Source organism: Hyperoodon ampullatus (genome assembly GCF_949752795.1).
Source record: "Hyperoodon ampullatus genome assembly, chromosome: 9".
NCBI lineage: Eukaryota > Metazoa > Chordata > Mammalia > Artiodactyla > Ziphiidae > Hyperoodon > Hyperoodon ampullatus.
Genome location: NC_136922.1, coordinates 2,714,651 through 2,738,262, shown reverse-complemented (window position 1 = coordinate 2,738,262; position 23,612 = coordinate 2,714,651). Strand labels below are relative to the sequence as shown.

Below are 23,612 nucleotides of genomic sequence, written 5' to 3'. Positions count from 1 at the left end.
CCTGAGACTGTTCCTTCAGGAGAGAGGAAGGGAGATGGAGCTTGCAACCCATGGCTCAGAATCAAGGGCACTGCCCTGGGGAAAAGAGAAAGGTGACTCTTGGGGCACTTGGCATGACTCTGCAGACTACAGTGAAGGAGCAAACTCCAAGATATCCCCTTTAGAGGGAGGGAGAGAAATGGAAGATGCATAAAAAGCCGTGGCATTTCAGGCACTGCCCTCAGGAAAAAGGAGTGGTTTGCTCTTAGCACCTGATGTGACTCTCATAACCTGACATGGCTCTGTAGGATTGAGAGAAGAAATAATTCTAAGACATCCACCCCAGGAAAAAGCAAGACTTGAGGAGGTGTAGCCATTAGAAAGGTATGAGAGACTCCTAGAAACTCTAGTCTGGTAAAGGTCATTCTCTCCTGAAGCCAGACCATAAAGATTGGAAGAGGAAACTTTTCTTTAAAAGCACAGGCACCAATTCCAGCATACCAGGATCACAAAGAATCAATAAAACATGACACCATGAAAGAACAACAAAAAAAGCTCCAATAACCAGCTACAAAGGCCAAAGTTATGAAGATCTATGAATCGCCTAAAAATAATTCAATATAATCTTAAAGAAACTCAGTAAACTACAAGAAAACAGACAAAATCAAGAAAATAATGTGCACACGTGCGTGCATGTGCACACACACACACACACACATACATACACACAAAAACCAAGAAGTACAACAAAGAGATACAAACCATAAAGAAGAAGCGAACAGAAATTCTAGTTTGAAAAATACAGTGATTGGACTTAAAAATTCAATAGAGCTTCAAAGGTTGACTCAATCAAGCATAGAAAAGAATCAATGAATTAAAAGACAGATCATTCGTAATTATCCAGTCAGAGAAACAAAAAGAAAAAAAAGAGTGAAGAAATCCTATGATACTTATTTGATATCATTACCTAAATCAATACATGCACTATGGAGTTCCCTTAAGAAGAGAAAGAGAAAGGACTAGAAAGCTTATTTAAAGAAATAATACCAAAGAACGTTCTAAATCTGCAGAGGGAACGGGCATACAGATTCATAAACCTTAAAGAATACCAAATATGTTGTACTAAAGGGAACTACACCAAGAAACATTGTTATTAATTTGACAATATTCACAAAGACAGAACTATGAAAGTGGCCAGAGAAAAGCAATTCATCAAATAAAGGGTACCCCCACACACAAATAATACTATCAGTGATTAGAAGTCAGTGGATGTCTTGGCACAAACCTTTCAGGCTAGGAGAGTACATAATGATACATCCAAAGTGCAGAAACAAAGAAACGAAACTATGAACCAGGAATACTATACCTGTCAAACTGTCCTTTGAAAATGAAGGAAAGATGAAGAGTTTCCCAGAAAAACAAAAACTGAAAGAGTTCAACAGCATTAGAAGTCCCAGCATCTCAGTGCTCTGCCCAGGTGAGTGAACTGCCTTACGAGAATTGCTAAAGAGAGTTCATCAAATGAAATGAAATGAAAGAACACTTAACAGCAACATTAAAAAGTATAAATCTCACAGCAAATACAGACTAAGGTAATACTGTAAGGGTGATACATAAATGACATTTTAAACCAGTATAAAAGTTACAGACAAAAGTATAAAAAATATAAGTATAAAAATCTGTAATTAGATGTACAATACGAAAGATGTAACTTGTGACATCGATAACATACTGTGCAGAGGAGAGTATAAGTACAGACTTTCATATGCAATTCATATGCAATATAGACTTGCATATGAACTAAGTTATCAGCTTAAAGTAGACTGTTATAAGATTTATATGTAAGCTTCATGATAACCAAAAAGAAAATATCTTTAAAAAAGAGAAATGAATCAAAGTGTATCAATGCACAAAAAAGTCAAGTAACAAAGGACGACAGCAACATTGGAAGAAAGGAACAAAAGAACTACAAACATACAGAAAATAATTAACAAAGTGACAATAGTAGGCCCTTACCTATCAATAAAAACTTTAAATGTAAATAGATTAAACTCCCCTGTAAAAAACAGGACATGGCTTAATGGACAAAACAAGATCATCCAACTATATGCTGTCTACAAGAGATTAACTGTAGATTTAAGGACACTTATAAGCTGAAAGTGAAACATGGAAAAAGATCCCATGCAGATTGACAACCAAACAGAGCAAGGATGGATGTACATATATCCAAAAAAATCACCTTGAAATAATAAAAAATTGTAATAAGAAACAAAAAAGGTCATTATTTAATGATTAAGGAATCAATTCAACAGGAAGATAGAGCATATATATACACCCAACATCAGAGTATATAAATATATAAAGCAAACACTGACAGAGCTGAAAGGAAGAATAGACATCAATACAATAATAGTAGGAGATTTCAATACTCCAATTTAAATAGTGGATAGAACATTCAGACAGCAAATCAATAAGGAACTACCAGACGTGAACAACACAACAGACCAAATGAACTTAACAGATCCACAGGATGTTCCATGCAACAGCAAAAGAAAATGGATTCTTCTCAAGTGTATACAAACATTCTCTAGGATGGGTCACAAAACATGTCTTTACAAATATAAAAATATTAAGCTCACACCAAGTATATCCTCCAACCACAATGAAGTGGACCTAGAAATCAGTAACAGAAGGAAAATGAAACAACTCACAAATATGTGGAATTTAAACAACACATCCTGGGACCACTGAGTCAAAGAAGACAAGAAAATATCATGAGACAAACGTAAACAAAGACACAAAATACTAAATTTATGAGATGCAGAAAAAGCAGTACTATGAGGTAAATTTATAGCAATAAAAAGCCTACGTTAGAAAAAAAGAAAAATATCAAATAAACATCCAACATTACACCTCAAGAAACTAGAAAAAGAAAGACAAATTAAACCCAAAGTTAGGTGAAGTAAAGAAGGAATAAACACTACAGCAGAAATAAATGAAGTAGAAAACACAAAAATAGAACAATGATGAAACTAAGGACTGTTTTTTTTAAAGATAAACTAAGAAGACAAACAATGAGCAAGACTAACAAAGAAAAAAAGAAAGAAGACTTAAATAAAATCAGAAAAAATAAAATCAGAAATGAAAGAGGAGAAATTACAACTGATGCCACAGAAAGAGAAAAGATGATTTTCTTTCATAAATATTTTCTTTCATAAATCATAAAAGAGGACTATTATGAAAAACTATATGCCAACAAATTGAATAAGTTAGAATATATGGCAAATTCCTATAAACATACAAAATATAGAGGCTGAATTCAGAAATAAGAAAAAGACAGAAAACATGAACAGACCAATAATAAACAAGAAGACTGAATCAGTTATCAAAAACCTTCTAGCAAGGAAAGCTCCAGGACCAGTTGTCAACATAGATGAATTCTACCATATATTTAAAGAAGAATTAATAACAGAACTTCTTAAACTTCAGTCAAAAAAATAGAAGAGGGAACACTTCCAAACTCATTTTGTGAGGCCAGTACCACTCTGATACCAAAACCAGACAAAGACACCAAAAGAAAATAAAATTTATAAGATCATATACCTGATTAACATACATATAAGAATCCTCAACTAAACACTAGCAAACCAAATTCAACAACATACTAAGAGAATTATACACCATGACCAAGTGGGATGCATCTTTGGGATGCAAGGATGTTTCAACATACACAAATCAATCATTAACAGAATGAAAAATAAAAATCATATGATTATCACAATAGATGTAGAAAAGTATGATTTCACATCCATTCATAATGAAACTTCTCAATAAAGTCAGAATGTTAGGAACTTGCCAAATATATAATTAAGTCCATATAGAAAAATTCCACAGCTAGCAGCACATTCAAAAGTGAAAAACTGAAAACCTTTTCTCTAAGACCTGTGCAAAGAAAAGATGCCCAGTCTTGCTACTTCTATTCAATATAGTATGAAAGTCCTAAAGAGAGTGATTAGAAAAGAAAAACAAATAAAAATCATCCAAATCTGAAACGAAGAAGTAAAATCATCTGTTTTCAGATGAAATGCTCATATATGCAGAAAACCCTAAAGACTCTAAAAAAACTCTTAGAATAAGCAAATTCAGTAAAGCTGCATGATACAAAATCAACATTAAAAAATCGTTGTATTTCTACACACTAGCAAGAAACTATCTAAAAAGGCTATCAAGAAAATAATTCCATTTACATGAGCACAAGAAGAATAAAATACTTAGAAGTAAAATTAAGTAGGAAGATGAGAGATGTGTACACTAAAAACTAAAAAACATTGATGAGAGAATTTTTTTTTAATAAATAAATGTAAAGACCCTACATTCAGATGGAAGACTATTGTGAAAGTGTCCAGGATACCTAGAGGGATTTAGACATTGATGGCAATTTGCTTCCAAATCCCAATGGCATTTTTTCCAGAAACAAACAAAAAAAAACAAAACCCTAAAATTCATCTGGAACTACAAAATATCCCAGACAAAGCAATTTTGAGCAAGATGAACAAAGCTGGAGTCATCACATGTCCTGATTTCAAATTACATTCCAAAGCTATACTGATCAAAACTGTATGGTATTGGCATAAAAACAGATATATTGTCCAGTGAAACAGAATGGAGTATCCAGAAATAAACCCACACATATACTGTCAACTGGTCTTACACAAGAGAGCCAAGAATACACAATGGGGAAAGGATAGTCTCTTCAATAAATGGTGTTGGGCAAACAAATTTTTCAGATGAAAAGAATGCAATCGGACCCTTCTACCTTACACAAAAATCAATTCAAAATATATTAAAGGTTTAAATGTAAGGCATGAAACTGTAAAATATCTGGAAGAAAATATCGAGAAAAAAAGTCTGACACTGGCCTTAGCAATGAAAACTTGGATATGACACCAAAAAACACAGGCAACAAAGGCAAAAACAGACAAATGGGATTACCTCAAACTAAAAAGTTTCTGAACAGAAAAGGAAATGAGCAAGAAAACAACAAGGCAACCTGTGAAATGGGAGTGTATTTGTAAACTTTGTATCAGATAAAGGGTTAATTTCCAAAATATATAAGGAAGACATAAAACTCAATAGCAAAATAATAATAATAATCAAATGATCTGAATTTTAAAATAGGCAAAGGAACTGAAGAGACATTTCTCCAAAGAAGACATACAAACAATCAGCAGGTATATGAGAAGATTCTTAACAGAACTAACCATCAGGAAGATGCAATAAAAACCGCAATGCACTATCACATCACACATGTCAGAATGACAATTATCAGAAAAACAAAAGACAGAAAGTGTTGGTAAGGATATACAGAAAAGGGAATCCTTATACTTTATTGGAATAAATGTAAATTGATGTAGTCACTATGGAAAACAGTATGGAAGGTCCACAAAAAATTAAAAATAGAATTACCATATGAGCTAGCAATTCCATTTCTAGGTATATATCCAAAGTAACTGAAATCAGGATCTCAAAGAGATATCTACACTCCCATGTTCACTATTCACAGTAGCCAAGACAAAAAAGCAACCTAAAAGTCCATCTGTGGTTGAAAGGATATATAAAAAACTGTGGCCTATACATATAATGGAATTTTACACAGCCACAAAAAGAAGGAATTCTAAGGACATAGTTGAACTCAACACCACCATGAATCACCTGTTATAACTGATGTCTATAGACTGAGTCATACAACATCAGGAGAACACACATTCTCCTCAAGCTCAAATGGAACATTCACCATGACAGACAATATTCTCCACCACAGCACACACTTTAACAAATTAACAAGAACAGAAATCATACAATGTCTGCTCTCAGATCATAATGTAATTAAACAGAAATCAATGGAGATTAAACAACACACTTCTAACACATGGGTCAAAGAAGATATCTCAAGACATATTAAAAAAAGTATTTTGAAAATTTTAAATTTCAACAAAATATTAACAAAATTTGTGGGGTATACTAAATAATAATTAAAATAGTACTCATGGATTAAGAAACAGAATTAGAAAAATAAGATTGCTTTCTGTACTCAATGCCCTAAAATTTAACTCCTATTTCAAAAGTAAAGGAAAAAATATATCCCTGGGATGAGAGGTAACCCCTACAGAAGTTTTTTAAGTGGAAATATCTGGTTATGTATAAATAGATGATTTAAGCTACATTTCAGGAGGCTTTGTGAGTACAAATTAAGAAATCATCCCCCTGTCAATTTCACTAGGCAAAAGTAATGGATACTGACCTATAAATATGCATTACTTATGATTTTAACAGAAACTTTTCACAATCATCAAATGTAAATTACATTGTATTCCAAATATTTTAAAATATTATTTTTAATAAAATGTTCAGGGTCATTGAAGAGTAATCTGAAGTAGGGAAACCTGCCATAAATTTACTGAACAAGAATAATATGTTAAGTATAATGTAAAAGAGAAAACTAAATTAAATTGCTGCTGGAAGTTACAGCATAATTTTCACCCTAAGCATAGATACAAGATGCTGAGAATAGAGCAACGTGCAAACAGTTAATAAACAGTATAGATCAAATTTATTATTTAGGATTAATAACAGTAACATGGAGAGAATTCTTCTGGATTATTAGTTATAAATTAATTTACAATAGCAAACAAGGCCATATAAATGGGAAAATCCTATTTCCTAATACAATCAGTTACAAAATGCTAAATTTCAAAGCATTTCATAAAAATATTAACTCCACTAAATCCTTGTCATTTATTATTTGATGTTATTTGATGAAGTTTTATTTTTATTGTTGAATTCCCTAAGTGTGTGTGTTGGGGGTGGTGGTGGTGTGTTCTATAAATAGCTAAGATGCTTACTCACACCCTGGGCATGTTCACCATTTCCTCTTTTTTCTCACCTCGCATAACATACCTTAGATAGTCTTTTGGAAGATTCACAACTATGGTCTGCACATGGTTTGGGTCCTTTTTCGGTGTCTAGAGATGAAACTGAGAAAATATTTTATTTTTTATCATGGGTCTAAACTACTATATCACAATATTTAAATTGGCTTTTGAAATATAAAATAGACCATGTGTCTAATATTTCTATTCCACTAAAAAATTAAGCGATTTTCCAAATGTTAAATCACTCTTTTCATCCAAAAACCTAACATAAAAATGTATCTTATATAAATCACAGGAAAACCTATTGCAGTGAACTTAAGAGTATGTGGCAATTGACATCATACAATTTTTAACAATGGAATTATTTTGCCTTTTATACCATATATATATATATGTATGTATAAATGTGTTTACTCATTCAATATTCTACTTAACTCTACCCACATAATATAGTGTTAGTCATTTGACTAACTCAATTCTTAATCTCTACAAAGAGATAAATGATTATAACAATACTGAAAAGAGAATGAGGTTGGACTACAGTAGTGGCCATGGTAACTAAAATGATGAACATAGTCATATATGCATGCATTCATGTACCTATTTATTCAGTAAGTAATTATTGAGAGTCTATTACATACTAAGAGTTATTCTAAGAGTCTGAGACACATAAGTGACCAAAACCTACAAACTCCCTGACTCTTTGGAAATTATATTCTAAAGCAAAAAATGAGAATAAACAACAATACATAAAAACAATAAACAGTCATCATTACAGAAACATATTTTGTGATAAAGTGATAAGTACTAGAAAAGAAAGAGCAAGGAAAGAATCCTATAACCTGCAAAACTGCCCTTCAAGAGTGAGAGAGAAATGAAGACTTTCCTAACTAAACAAGAGCTGAGGGAGTTTGTGACCACCTGACCTGCCCAGCAAGAACTGCTCAGGGAGTCCTGCAGGTGAAGTGAAAGGATACTAGAAGGTAACGTGAAGCTGCATGAAGAGAAATAAAGACCTCAACAAAGGTAAGCACACGGACGACAGAAGCTGCTGTTACTGTCAGATTGGATTGTAACAGCAATTTTTCTATACATGACTTAAGAGTCTAATATACTTAAGAAAAAACAATTGGTCTAAAGGCTAGTATTACTGTAACTTTGGTTTGTAACTCCACACTTTGTTTTCTATATAAATTAAGAGACTAATTCATTTAAAATAATTATTAGTTTATATTTTGGGGCACACAATTTATAAAGTAGCAAGTTTATGTCATCAACAACTGAAAGAGGTGGGGGTACAGCTGTTTAAGGAGAGTTTTCATATGGTATAGAAGTTAGGTTGGAATAAATTCAGATTAGAGTGTTATAAACTTAGGAATGTGAAATGTAATTCCCGTGGTAACAACAAAGAAAATAACTATAGAATATACACAGAAGGAAATGAAAAAGATTTCAACATTTAACTACAAAAAAGTCAACTACAGAAAAAAGACTATAATGAAAGAAATGAGGAACAAAACTGCTATAAAGCATAAAGAAAACAAATAGCAAAATGACACAGGTAAATTCTGCATTATCAATAATCATTTTAAAAGTAAATGGATTGGGGACTTCCCTGGTAGCGCAGTGGTTAAGAATCTGCCTGCCAATGTAGGGGACATGGGTTCAAGCCCTGGACCGGGAAGATCCCACATTCCACGGAGCAACTAAGCCCGTGTGCCACAACTACTGAGCCTGTGTGCTCCAACTACTGAAGCCCGCAAGCCTAGAGCCCATGCTCCACAGCAAGAGAGGCCACCACAGTGAGAAGCCCACACACCCAATGAGTAGTAGCCCCCGCTCGCCACAACTAGAGAAAGCTCGCACGCAGCAATGAAGACCCAACACAGCCAAAAATAAACAAATAAATAAATAAATAAGTGGACTAAATTCTCAAGTCAAAAGAGAGAGATTTGAGAATGAATAAAAAAACATAATCCTACTATGTACTGTCTATAGGAGACTCACTTTAGATACAAAAACAAAAATAGATTGCAAATGAAAGGATGGAAAAAGATATTCCATGCAAATAGTAACCAAAACAGAACAAGAGTTGTTATACTCATAAGAGATAAAATAGACTTAAAATCAAGAAAGGGTATAAGAGACAAATAAGGACAATACATACTAATAATAGGTTTAACACAGCAAGAATATGTAATGTAAATATAAACATTTACATACCTAATATCAGACCATGAAAAGTTTTGAAGTAAAAACTAACAGCATTCAAAAGAGAAATATACATTTCTACAATAACATTTGGAGACTTCAATATCTCACAATAGTGGATAGAAGAGTCAGATAGAAGGTAAGTAAGGAAATAGAGGTCTTAAACAACACAGTCATAACCCAGGACTGGATGACTTCAGTGGTGAGTTCTAGCAACAGTTAGAAGAATTAATACCAATCCTCTCAAACACTCCCAACAAGGTGAAGAGGAGGTAACACTTCTAAACTCATCCTCTGAGGCCAGCGTTACCCAGACACAAAAGCCAGACAAAGACACCATAAGACACTACAGTCCCATATCCTTAATCAACAATGATGAATAACTCAACAAAATACTAACAAACCAAACTCAGGGTCTTACTAACAGGACCATACACCATGCACAAGTGGGGTTGATTGCCAGAATTCAGGGATGGGCCAACATACAACTATGCCATTTCGTCTCAGTAACGGAAGTTGTAGCCAGTGTGTTGTGGCAGGAAAGCGAAATAAGAGGCGTCCAAATTGGAAAAGAAACAGGAAAATTACTTCTGTTCAGAGATGCTACGATCTCATATGCAGACAGTAAGATTCCACAAATAAAACTGTTAAGAACTAATAAATTCAGCAAAGTTGCACAATACAAAGTCAACGCAAAAATCAGCTGCGTTTCTATACACTACAATGAAAAGCCTGAAAAGAAAATTATGGGAACAATTCCATTTACAAAGGCATCAAAAAGAATAAAGTACTGAGGAATTAACCAATCAATTAACTTAGACAATACTCAGGAATGAACTTACAATTAATTTAACCATTGTTGAAAGAAATTAAAGAAGACATAAATAAATAGAAATGCATCCAATGTTCATACACTGGAAAACAGAACATCGTTAAAATGTCAACACTACACAAAACAATCTATAGACTCAATGCAATCAACAGTAAAATCCCAACTACATTTTCTGCAAAACAGAAAAATCCACGCTAAAATCTCTGTGGAATCACAAGGGACTTTATATAAAATCTTAGGACTTTATATAAAATCTTAAAAAAGAATAAAGCTAAAAATCAAAATTCTTGATTTCAAAATTTACTACAAAGCTGCAGTAACCAAAACAGTGTGTTACTGGCATAAAGACAGAAATATTGACTAATTTAACAGACAGCCCAGAAATAAGCCCTCACATATATGGCCAAATGATTTTTGACAACAGTGTCAACACTATTCGATGGGGAAAGGACAGCCTTTTCAATAAATGGTACTGGGAAAACTGGATATCCACATGCAAAAGGATGAATTTGGATTCTTACCTAACACCATACATGCAAATTAGCTCAAGATGGATCAAAAACCTAAATGTAAGAAATAAAACTACAAAATTCTTAGAGGAAAACTTATGGCAAAAGCTTCATTGGATTTGGCAATGATTTCTTGGATATGTCACCAAAGGTACAAGAAACAAAAGAAGAAACAGACAAGTGGACTTCATCAAAAAAAATTTTTAAAGTGTGCATCAAAACACAATAGCAATAGAGTTAAAAGGCAACTTACAGAATGTGCAGAAATATCTGCAAGTCACATATCTGATAAGGGATAAATATACAGAATATGTAGAGAACTCCTAAAGCTCAATACCAAAAAAAACAAACCACCAGGTTAAAAAATGGGCAATGAACAACAACAACAACAACAAAAGGGGGCAATGAGGGACTTCCCCAGTGGTCCAGTGGTTAAGACTCCACGCTCCCAGTGCAGGGGCCTGGGTTCAATCCATGGTCAGGGAACTAGATCCCACATGCTGTAACCAAGAACCTGCAGGCTGCAACTAAGACCCAGAACAGCCAAATAAATAAATATATATATATATATATATTTTTTTTTAAATGGGTAATGAATTTGACTAGGAATTTCCCCAAAGAAGAAGTACAAATGGACAATAAGCTCAGGAAAAGATGTTCAACATAACTAATTTTAAGGGAAATGCAAATCAAAACTATAATGAGACACTACCAAACACCCATTAGGATGGTTACTATGAAAACAAAAGAAAATAACTAGTGTTGGTGAGAATGTGGTGAATTGGAACTCTTGTACACTGTTGGCGGGAATGTAAAATGTTGTAGCCACTGTGGAAAAATAGTAGCAGTTCCTCAAAAAATAAAAATAAAAACAGAATTACTATTATGATCTAGCAAATCCACCTTTGAGTATATACCCAAAAGAACTGAACGCAGGGTCTCAAAGAGACATGTGTACACCTATAAGCAGCATTATTCACAATAGTGAACTGAAAACAACACAAGTGGCCATCAATGCATTCATGGAGAAGCAAAATGTTGTATATACACAGAATGAAATATTATTAGTTCTTAAAAAGGAAGAAAATCCTGCCATATGTTACAACATGGATGAACCTTCAGGACATTTTGCTAAGTGAAAACTACTGTATGATTCCCCTTATATGAGATATTTAGTTAAAATCACAGAGATAGAAAGTAGAAGGGTAGATGCTAGGAGCTGCAGGGAAAAGAACAACTTATTCTTTAGTAGAAACAGAATATCAGCTTCCCACAATGAAAGTGTTTTGGAGGTAAATGATGATAACAGTTAGATATGAATGTATTTAATACTATGTAACTGTATACTTGAAATGGTTAAGATTAATTTTATGTATGTGTATTTTACCACAATAAGAAAATGGAAAAAAATTAAAAATAAAAGAATTAAATCAGACTTCTCCTCAGAAGCCATGCAAGCAAGAGAATAGTGTGAATGATTTTAAACACAGTATTGAAAGAAAAAAACGTCACCAAACTAAAATACGGAATTCCGTGAAATTATTCTTCAAAACTGAAATAAAAACAAAGACTTTCTCAGAAAAACAAAAATTGAGAGAATCTGTCACCAGAAACCCAGACTTATAAGAAACATTAAAAGAAGTTCTTCATAAAGAAGGAAAACAATACGTGTCCACAACTTGGATCTAAATAAAGGAAGGGCACTAGAGAAGGAATAAAAGAAGGTAATAGTAAATCTATTTTTCTTATTCTTAACTGACCTGACAATAGCTTGTTCAAAAGCTTATGGATGGGGGCTTCCCTGGTGGTGCAGTGGTTGAGAGTCCTCCTGCTGATGCAGGGGACACGAGTTTGTGCCCCGGTCTGGGAGGATCCCACAGCCGCAGAGCGGCTGGGCCTGTGAGCCATGGCGGCTGAGCCTGCATGTCCAGAGCCTGTGCTCCACAACAGGAGAGGCCCACGTACCACAAAAAAAAAAAAGCTTATGAATGAGTAAAATAAATTACTGCATTTTTATAAGGGAAGAGAGGACAAATTTGGGAATTCTACTGTAAAGTACTTGTACTACCCATGAAATGGTACAGCATTATTTGAAAGTAGACTTGGATTAGTCATAAAGGTGTACTGCAAACTACAGGGCAAACACTTAAAGTAAAAAACAAATTATAATTGATATTTTAAGAGAAACAAATTGAGTCATATAAATCCTTGATTAAAACTAGAGAAGGCAAAAAAGTAGAAGAGGAAAAAGAAACAAAGAAAAGGGGCAACAAATACAGAACAGTAACAAATATGGTAAATGTTAATCCAACTCCACCAATAATCATTTTTAAAGTCAATGGTTTAAATTCACCAATTAAAAGACAGAGACTGTCTGAATGAATTTTTAAAGATCTAATTATATCTCATCTACAAGAGACCCACTTTAAACATAAAGATACTGATAGACTAAAAGTAAAGGGGTGGAGGAAAACATACCATACTAACATGAATCAAAAGAAAGCTGGAAAAGCAATATTAACTTTAGACAAAAGACAAACATCTAGACAAAGAATAAAGGAGAATTTAAAGTAGAGGACATTACTATCTATCTTTCAAAAATAAAAAGGATTATAAGAACATTATGTACAATAGTATGCTAAAAATTAGATAACCTACATGAAATAGTGGAAAATATAAATTATCTAAACTGACCCAAGAAGAAACACAAAATATGAACAGTAATGTAACAAAGAGACCAAATCAGTAATCAATGATCTTCCAATAAAGAAAACCCTGGACCCAATGGCTTCAGTGGTGAACTCTACCAAACATTAACTATTAAAAGAAATCTTTCTCCATCACTTTCAAAAGAATAGAAGAGGAAGGGACACTTCTTAAAACTCATTTCATGAAGCCAGTAGTATGCTTATACCAAGGGCAGACAATAACATCACAAGAAAAGAAAACTCTGGGCTAATATCAATTTGAATGCAAATACTCTCAATAATAGAAGTACAAAATTATTCCAGCAGCATACTAAAAAAATATATATACCCTGACCAAGTGGGATATATTGCAGGAGTGCAAGTGTGGTTCACCATGTGGAAATCAAAAATTACAATGCACAACATTCATAGAAGGGAAAAGAAACACGTGATCATCTCATTTGATACAAAAGAAACATTTGACAAAAGCTAACACCCTTTCATGATTAAAAAAAAACACATCAATAAACTAGAAATTGAAAGTAACTGCTTCACCCTGATAAAGAGCTTTTATGAAAAACCCACACAGCCAATATCAAATTCAATAGTGAAACACTTAAACTTTTCCCCTAGGATCAAGAACAATTCAAGGATGTCCACTTTTTCCATTTCTACTAAACAATATATTGACATTCTAGCAAGAGCAATTTGGCACAAAATAGATAGAGAAGAGATAAAAGTTATCCAAATTGGAAAGAAATAAGTAAAACTATTGTTATCCTTAGATGACATAATCTTCCATGTAGAAAATACTAAAAATTCCAAGCACCATAAAATAACTCTTAATTAATTAAACCAAGATGTAAGATACACAAAAAAATCAATGAATTTCTACACACTAGTGATGAACAATGTGAAAAAGAAAATTATTGCACTTACAATAGCATCAAAAACAATAACATATGTAGTAATTACTTTATCAAGAGGTGTAAGACTTATACACTGAAAAGAATAAAGCACTGCTGATAGATAAAGAAGTCTGCTGTGTTCTAAATATTTTATGTCCCCCCCACCCCCGAGTTCTTATGTTGAAATGCTAATGCCCAATGTGATGGTATTAGGAGGTGGGGTCTTTAAGAAGTACTTAGATCATGAGAATAGAGCCTTTATGAATGAGATTGGTGCTCTTACAAAAGAGGCTCCAGAGAAACCCTTAGCTGCTTCTGCTATGTGAGGACATAATGAAAAGTCTGTAACCCTTAAGAGGGCCCTCACCAAACATGGTGGCACTGTGACCTCAGAATTACAGCTTCCAGAAATGTGAGAAATAAATTTCCATTGTTTATTAGCTACCTAGTCTATGGTATTAGTTACAGCAGCCCAACAGACTAAGACAAAGTCCTAAATAAAGGGAGAGTGATCCTGTGTTCATCGGTTAGGAGACAGTATTGTTCAGGAGGTAACATTAGAGACATTACAGATTCAATGCAAACCCCAATGGCCTTGTTCAACAGGAATGGAAAAGCAGGTGCAAAAAAACATAAGGGATTGCAACTGACTTCAAATAGCCAAAACAATGTTGAAAAGGGGAGAACAAAATTTAAGGACTCCCACTTCCCAATTTCAAATATTACTACAAACAAAGCTACTATCAAAACCTTATGATCAAAACGTTGTGGACTAGCATAAGAACAGGCATACACAGCAATGAAATAGAATTAACAGCCCAGAAATAAATTCACATATCTGTGGCTAAGTAAATTTCAAAAAGAGTACCATGACAATTCAAAGAGAAAGGAACAGTCTCTTCAAAATTGGTGTTGGGATAATCGTACATCCACATTCAAAAGTATGAGGTTGGATCCATATTTCACAGCATATACAAAAATTAACTCAAAATGAATCTGAGACCTAAATGTAGGTGGTAAACTTAAAAATTCTTAGAAAAAAGCAAAATGAGTACACATAAAGCAAAGAGATCTCAAATAAAAAATGTAATATTATACCTCAAGGAATAAGAAAAAGAAAATCACACTAATCCCTACATTAGCAGAAGAAAGGAAACAATACATTAGAGCAGAAATAAATGAAATAGGAAAAAATAGAAATGGTAAACAAAACCAAAACTTGGTTTTTTGAAAAGATAAAACTGACAACTTTAGCTATAATAAGAAAAAAAGAGGACCCAAATACATGAAATTATAAATTAAAGAAGAGACATTACTCTGATAACCAGAAATACAAAGGAGCCAAAGAGACTACTATGAATAACTATACAACAAAAATTGGACAACTGAGAAGAAATTGATAAATTCCTAGAAACATGCAACCTACCAAGACTGGAATCATAAAGAAGTAGAAAATTTGAACAGATCAATAGTGACTAAGGAGATAGAATCATTAACCAAAAATCTCCCCCCAGCCCCACAAAAATCCCAGAACCAGATGGCTTCACTGATGAATTCTACCAAATATTTAAAGAACTAATGTCAATCTTTCTCAAACTTCCAAAAAACTGAAGAGGAGGTAATATGCTCAAACCATTTTACAAGGCCTGATACCAAAGCCAGATAAGGACACTAATCGAAAAGAAAACTATAGGCCAATATTCCTGATGAATATAGATGGAAAAATCCTCAAAAATCCTCAAAAAATGTTGTTTGAGGAAAAATCCTCAAACAACATGAGCAAGTGGGATTCATCTCTGAGATGCAAGGACAGTTCAACATATGCAAATCAACAAATGTGATTCATCACATTAATAGAATGAAAAATAAAAACCACATGGTCATCTCAATGTACGCAAAAATGTACCTGACAAAATTCAACTTCCATTCAAAATAAAACTCTCAACAAATTAGGTACAGAATGAATCTACCTTAATATAATAATGGTCATGTATGACAAGTCCACAGCTAACATCATACTCCATATGAAAGGTTGAAAGATTTTCCTCTAAGATCAGGAACAAGGAAAGGATGCCCACTCTCACCACCCCTATATAACATAGTACTGGAAGTTCTATCCAGAGCAGTCTGGCAAGACAAAGAAATAAAAGACACCTGAATCAAACAAGGAGAAGTGAAACTAGCTCTGTCTGCATATGATGTAATTTTACATAGAGAAAATCCTAAAGACTTCAGAAAAAAACTGTTAGACTTAATAAATGAATTTAGTTAAGTTTCAGGATACAAAACAACATGCAAAACTTGGTATAATTTCTATATAATAACAAATTATCTGAAAAGAAATAAAGAAACAATCTTACTTACAATAGTATCAAAAACAAAAAAATACATAGGAGTAAATTTAAACAAGGAGGTAAAAGGTCTGTACACTGAAAATTACAAGACAGTGATGAAAGAAACTTAAGAAGACACAAAGAAATGGAGATGCCTCATGTTCATGAATAGAATGAAATTAATATTGTTAAAATATCCATACAACCCAAAGTAACCTCCGGATTCAATGTAATCTTTACTAAGATTCCAATGTATTTTTTACAGAAATAGAAAAAAAAATCCTGAAATTTGTATGGAATCACAAAAGACCCTGAATAAGTTATCAGTGCAGTTCTAAGAAAGAACAAAGCTGGAAGTATCACACTTCTAATTTCAAATTATATTACAAAGGTATAGTAGTCAAAACAATATGGTACTGGCATAAAAACAAACACATAGTCCTATGGAATAGAACTGAAAATCCAGGAAATAAACCTATGCATGTAAGGTCAACTAATATTTGACAAGAAAGCCAAGAATACTCAGTTGAGAACAGACAGTCTCCCCAATAAATGGTACTGGGAAAACTGGACATTCACATGCAAAAGAATGAAACTAGACTCCTATCTCATGCCACTCACAAAAATTAACTCAAAATGGATTAAAGACTTAAATGTAAAACTTAAACCATAAAACAACTAGGAGAAAACACAGGGAAAAGCTGGTGCTGGCAATGACTTTATGAATATGACACCAAAGCACAAGCAATGAAAACAAAAGTAAACAAATGGGACTACATACAACTAAAAAAGCTTCTTCACAGCAAAGAAACAATCAACAAACTGAAAAGACAACCTAGAGAATGGTATAAAATATTTGATAACCACATAAATTTGATAAGACAATAATATCCTAAATATATAAGGAACTCATACAATTCAAAAACAAAAAACAAATAATCCAATTAAAAATTGAAAAGGACCTGAATAGACAATTTTTTCTTCGAAAGTTATTCAAATGGCCAACAGGTAAATGAAAAGGTGCTCAACATCACAAATCATCACGGAAATGAAAATTAAAACCATGAGATATCACCCACATCTGTTAGAATGATGATTATCCAAAAGACAAGAGATGAGTGTTAGCAAGGATGTGGAAAAAAGGTAACCCTTATGCTCCTTTAGTGGGAATATGAATTGCTACTATGGAAAATAGTAGGGAGGTTCCTCAAAAGGTAAAAAAAAAAAAAAATAGAACTACCATATGATCCAGCAATTCCACTTCTGAATATACATCTGAAGGAAATGAAATCACTATCTCTTAGAGATATCTGTACCCACGTGTTCAATGAAGCACCATTTACCATAGCTAAGACATAGAAACAACCTAAGTATCCATCAACAGATGAACGGATAAAGAAAATATGGCACACACACACACACACACACACACACAGAGGAATATTATTCAGCCATAGAAATGAAGGAGATTCTGTCATGTGTAACAACACAGATAAAACTTGAGGGCATTTTGTTAAGTGAAACAAGTCAGAGAAAGACAAATACTGTATGACCTTACTTATATGTGGAATCTACAAAAACTGAACTCAGAAAAAGAGAACAGATTGGTGATTGCCAGGGTCATGGATTGGGGGTGAGGGAAATGAATGAAGGAAGACAAAGGGCACAAATAAATTCAGGATGTAACACAGAGCTTGGTGAATATAGTTAATAATACTGAATTGTATATATTTGAAAGTTGCTAGAAGAGTAGATTTTAAAAGTTCTTACTGCAGAAATAAATAAATTGTAACTATGTGAGAAGATCTATGTGTTTAACCTTATTATGGTAAACATTTTGCAATATATAGATACATCAAATATTTATGTTGTACACTTTGAACTAACATATTGTTATATGTCAATTATATATCAATAAAACTAGGGAAAAAATCAAAATTGGGCAAAGGACTTGAATGGACTTTTCTCCAAAAAAAATATATGAATGGTCAATAAGCACAAGAAAAGATGCTCAACATCATGAGTCATTAGAGAAATGCAAATTAAGCCCACAGTGAACTAATTTCTATTGAAAATCATCTCTTTTCTCTTATGGGTTCAAGTACACTTTCAGGTTTTCTCAAGACTATTAAATGCCTATTAATAGCACCTATTCAATACACCAGGTACAAAGACCCCATAACTCTTATGAATGCTAACAGTGGGTCTTTGATGAGCTAAAGAAAGACTCAGCCTATCTTTCATAATTTGCCTCAGGGGCTGGAGAACAACTCTCAAAAGTTTTTCTGGAGAAGAGAAAAGAAGTAAGGAAGATAAAAGATAGTGAAAATGGGGTTGAACACCTCTTATTCTTTTCTCTGAAAGCTTTGCACCACTCACTTGTATCTAAACATTCAATCCTAGATGGCCAAGAAAGAGAGGGAATATCAGAGAAATGGGTAAGTGTAATCAAACACTGACAGTAGAGAAATCAAGGACAGAGGGTAAAGAAGAAAGAAAGGAAACAGCAACATACCACTTGAGATGAAAAGTGGAGGGGGTCCTCTTGCCACTGGGACCCATTAAGAACACATGCATGGGTATTCCTAAATGCTCACTCATAAACGGGCCCTTTATAAATCTAAAGTCTTCAGATATTAAGTCCAATTCTTGGTTTTCCAGAATATACTGGGCTTTTGCTCTGCATTGTTAGGAAAAGCAACTAAGCTGTTAGAACAGTCCCTCTGGTCTGAACTGTTAACCTAGCTTATTATATAATTACATGCTTTTACAAATTAAATCTTTGTAGTTAAATATCATGATAGATATTCCTCATACTAAATTCCATTCTATAGTTAATTATCATAGCAATGTTTATTTGCGAACCCAAACTTTTCATTAAGTACATGAATCAGCAGAAATATATTTGGGGGCTATTAGATCTAAGAAGTGAAAGTAAAGAATATGAAACATTCAGATCTATAGCATTTACATTCTAAAAATGCCACTAGTAACTCACGTCTCTAAGATTAGTTTTGCAGTCTAACTTTGTTTTCTTTAAGGAATTGCATATACTTACCTGAAAATGTAAAAAACAATTCATTTTGCAAACCAGCTCTTTGCATTTTAACACGATGGCATTCAGACTTCAGTAAGAAAACTTGACATGAAAGGTCAAGAACCAATTTGCTTAAAATCTGAAGAAGTTTCTTCTCAAAAGAAACATTATAGATACTATTGCAGGGAGCTGCATGATATCGAGCTGTGAACTGGTAATAATAATGTGGCTCACGATAAGCTGCAAAAAATTAAACAGAGAACAATACAGCAATGGTTATTTAAGCAATTCAAATATATTTCAGCTATTCAAGAGAAATCATTATTTGGAATACATCTGACCCTTGAACAACACAGGGTTAGGGTTAGGAACACCAACCACACCCCCAGTTGAAAATCCACGTATAATTTATAGTCAGCCCTCCTCACCCATGTTCCTCTAAATCCAGGATTCTGCATGTGTGGATGTGGATCGTGTGGTACTGCAGTATTTGCTACTGAAAACATCCATGTATAATGAACCCACACAGTTCAAACCCATGTTGTTCAAAGGTGAACTGTATATGTTTTTATATACAGCCATATATACATATATTTTAATTTAACAAGCACTTATCTAGCAGCTACTAAGTGACAAATGCTGTTATAGGCACTTTAAAAATAGAAACTCATTTAAATCTCCTAAGATTATTAAAGATTGGTATAATCTTCACATCCAGCATGTATTGAGGGATACTATGTCACATGCCTAATGCCTGTGCTATCAAAACTGAGCCTCTAGCTGAGGAGCCTAGCCCAAAGTCTGTGCCCTTAACCACCATGTCATGCTGCCTCAAACTCAGGTATGAGACTTCCCTAAGTTTAAATATACATCTTAGAAGAAAAGAGAGTCATAGAATTGCCAACAATAGGCAAAAAAAAAAGTATGTTTCTAACTTATCTATAAGCTTTATTGAGTTCAATTACAACACCTGAAACTGAGAATAGTTTTTTTTTTCTATCCATTTCAAAATCTCACTGAAATGACACAAGAAATATAAAAATGATAAATCTGTGGTACTAGAAATCAGAAAAGTTTACCTTCTGAGACAGGGAGCTCTGTTGCTACTTTTGTTAATCAAGGGGCCTGCTGAGGAGACACTCTCCACTCACACTAAAGTGACAGCCACCACTGTTCACTTTCCTACCTGCTCAGTTAAGCCAAACTTGAGTGCAGAGACCAATCTACTATAAGCCTTTGTATTCAAGGTTGAGACCAGACAGCTTCTAATTCATTTACAAACATGAATGAAAACCACAGATTCTCCTAACCAAATCTGGGGAATTCCAAAAGCACTAAAGAAAAGCATGAAGGTGGCGCAGTGGTTGAGAATCTGCCTGCCAGTGCAGGGGACATGGGTTCGAGCCCTGTTCTGGGAAGATCCCACATGCCATGGAGCAACTAGGCCCGTGAGCCACAACTACTGAGCCTGCGTGTCTGGAGCCTGTGCCCCACAACAAGAGAGGCCATGACAGTGAAAGGCCCGTGCACTGCAATGAAGAGTGGCCCCCGCTTGCCACAACTAGAGAAAGCCCTCCCACGGAAACAAAGACCCAACACAGCCAAAAAATAAATAAATAATTTTAAAAAGAAAAGCATGAAAATGAAAAAGCAAGGGAAAAATAACATAAAAGAAAATTAATGTAGGAAGCATTTAGAAATAAGTTTTTAAAATTCTAACTAGTAAAGATAGAAAATATATCCATAAAACTATTATAAAGCTATTGTAGAAGAGAAGTGATGGTAAATACAAAAAGCATCCTGGAAAAAAAATTTAAATACAAATACTGAAAATTTAAAAATTAATTGAAGTAATAAATGAAAACAAGGTTAAAAATATATGTTTGGAGATGAAGTAATGAAAGTCTCACATAGCATAGATCAAAATTAGAAACAAAATGACAAGAGCAAAGGAAGAGAAAAGGAAGAGAGATCCAGATATCCTATGTCAAAGTGAAGGAGTTCCAGGAGAGAACAGAGCAGACGAAGGAGAAGTTAATCAGGGGACAAACAGGGAAAACACTCTGTAACCTGAAGAAAGATTTGTGTCACCGCACCAAAAAGGTCCATGAAACTGTGAATAAGCAAACAGAAAAACAATGTCACACTGAGACATAAATCTTAAAAACCTATCAATATCATGCATTTACTGATACATATATTCCCATATGATAAATGACTGATTTATATTGATTACATCATGACTGATCACATCAAAGCTGTGTGATGTGATACATACAAGCACCAGGTAGAAGAGTGAACCTTATCAGATGGACCTGGAAGCTGCAGTAAGGCTCACAGCAAGGACTGCAGACAGAGCAAGCACTCCTCTGGTTCATGGGCTAAAAAAGAACTCCTTTTTCCTTCCAGAAATCCGGCATGTATCATGCTATATTACCTTTGATAGAAAGAAATCTAAACATAAGCCACAATATCTTCAAAATGCCCTCAAAAACTCTATCAAAAGTGTCCTTTTCTGAAGACAGCTTCTTCTCTCTGGGAGAAGTACACATTTACACACACAGCAACTCAGGATCCGCTTGTAAATGAGTTATTTACAAGTTGTATAAAAGAGAACACAGCAGGCTGAAGGCTGGCTACAGGATTGGCCCTTGGCTGGTAAGTATGTCCCTAAATGGACAGGCATTGCTCCTCATATGATAAAACTGTTTCCCCACCTGAGGAACTGAACCCTGCACCTCTGGGAGTTTGGTACTTCTGTCGTTGTCAGGCAGAGGGAGCCTTCATGAGTAGCTCCCAATCAGTGCCCGGGTGCTGAGTCGGCACAGGGGTTACTGGATTTTCACCACTAAGGAAAGGAGGCGGCTCCATGCGACCTCACACAGGAAGGATAGTACAGCAGTCCTGTACGTGGATTTCACCTGGCTCTGCCCATGACCTTCCCCCTGCCATTCCTACTGTGTGTCCCTCACCTTAGCCTTGAGTACAACTCTGCTAAGTCCCGCAAGTCCTTGCAGGGAATCCCTGCAACAGTTTAAAAAATAAAATCCTCATATGAAAATCAGAAGCTTTAAAAGAAAAAAGATATATACGGCTCTAGAAAAATGAGAATGATAAAAAAAAAATGATATAAACATCTACAGCAGCTGTTCTCAAAAGTTTTGGTCTCCAGATCTCTTTACATTCTTAAAAATCACTAAGGACCACCAAAGAACTTTTATGTAGGTTATATCTACCAGTATTTATGATACAAAAAATTCAAACTGAAAAACTTTTTAAATGTTTATTAATTCATTTTAAAATGATAGAAACTCATCAGGCAGTAACATAAAAAAAACACTTTTAGGTACAATAACACTTTTCAAAAAGAATCAGTGAGAACAGTAGTATGGTTTTATATTTTGAAAAGCTCTTTAAGGTCTGCTTAATAGGGCTTCCCTGGTGGCGCAGCGGTTGAGAATCCACCTGCCAATGCAGGGGACACGGGTTCGAGCCCTGGTCTGGGAGGATCCCACATGCCGTGGAGTAACTAGGCCCGTGAGCCACAACTACTGAGCCTGCACGTCTGGAGCCTGTGCTCCGCAGCAATAGAGGCCGCAATAGTGAGAGGCCCGCGCACCGCGATGAAGAGTGGACCCCGCTTGCCACAACTAGAGAAAGCCCTCGCACAGAAACGAAGACCCAACACAGCAAAAATAAATTAATTAATTAATAAACTCCTAAACTCCTACCCCCAACATCTTCTTAAAAAAAAAAAAAAAAAAGGTCTGCTTAATAGACGTCAGCTGGATTCTTATACTTACTTGTGCATTCAATGACATATGATGTGTTGGTTTATTGCCTCATAGAGATATGTAGTTGGTTAGAAAGAAACATTTTAACAGCTTTTTTGCATAATTGTGGATGACTGTTTAACAGTAGCTTACCCACTGCAACTGTAAATCTCAACACAGTTAAAACAGTAAATAATATCATTGTATAATTACAAAAACAGTTTTCACCTTACTGACCCCTTGAAAGGGACTCAGGGACTCCAAGGAGTCCATAGATTACTATTTGAAAACTACTGATCTATACTCAGAGTTAGAGTATTTGAACTTACTAGAAATTGGCAAGAACACGATAACTTAGTAAAACAGGTAAAAAATATGAATAGAAAATCTCAAAAGGAATAATAAGCACAG

General features: G+C 34.3%; 1 protein-coding gene across 1 annotated transcript in view; it reads right to left on the bottom strand.

The window, feature by feature from the left end:
* Positions 1 to 23,612, bottom strand: part of ZPBP (zona pellucida binding protein) — a gene marked incomplete at both ends in the record, with an annotated part of 85,387 nt that overhangs the window by 32,531 nt on the left and 29,244 nt on the right. Inside the window, 2 exons of the mRNA XM_079712001.1 lie at positions 6,937 to 7,013; positions 19,450 to 19,668. Coding sequence (XP_079568127.1) covers positions 6,937 to 7,013; positions 19,450 to 19,668 — 296 coding nt within the window. The remainder of the gene's footprint in view (positions 1 to 6,936; positions 7,014 to 19,449; positions 19,669 to 23,612) is intronic.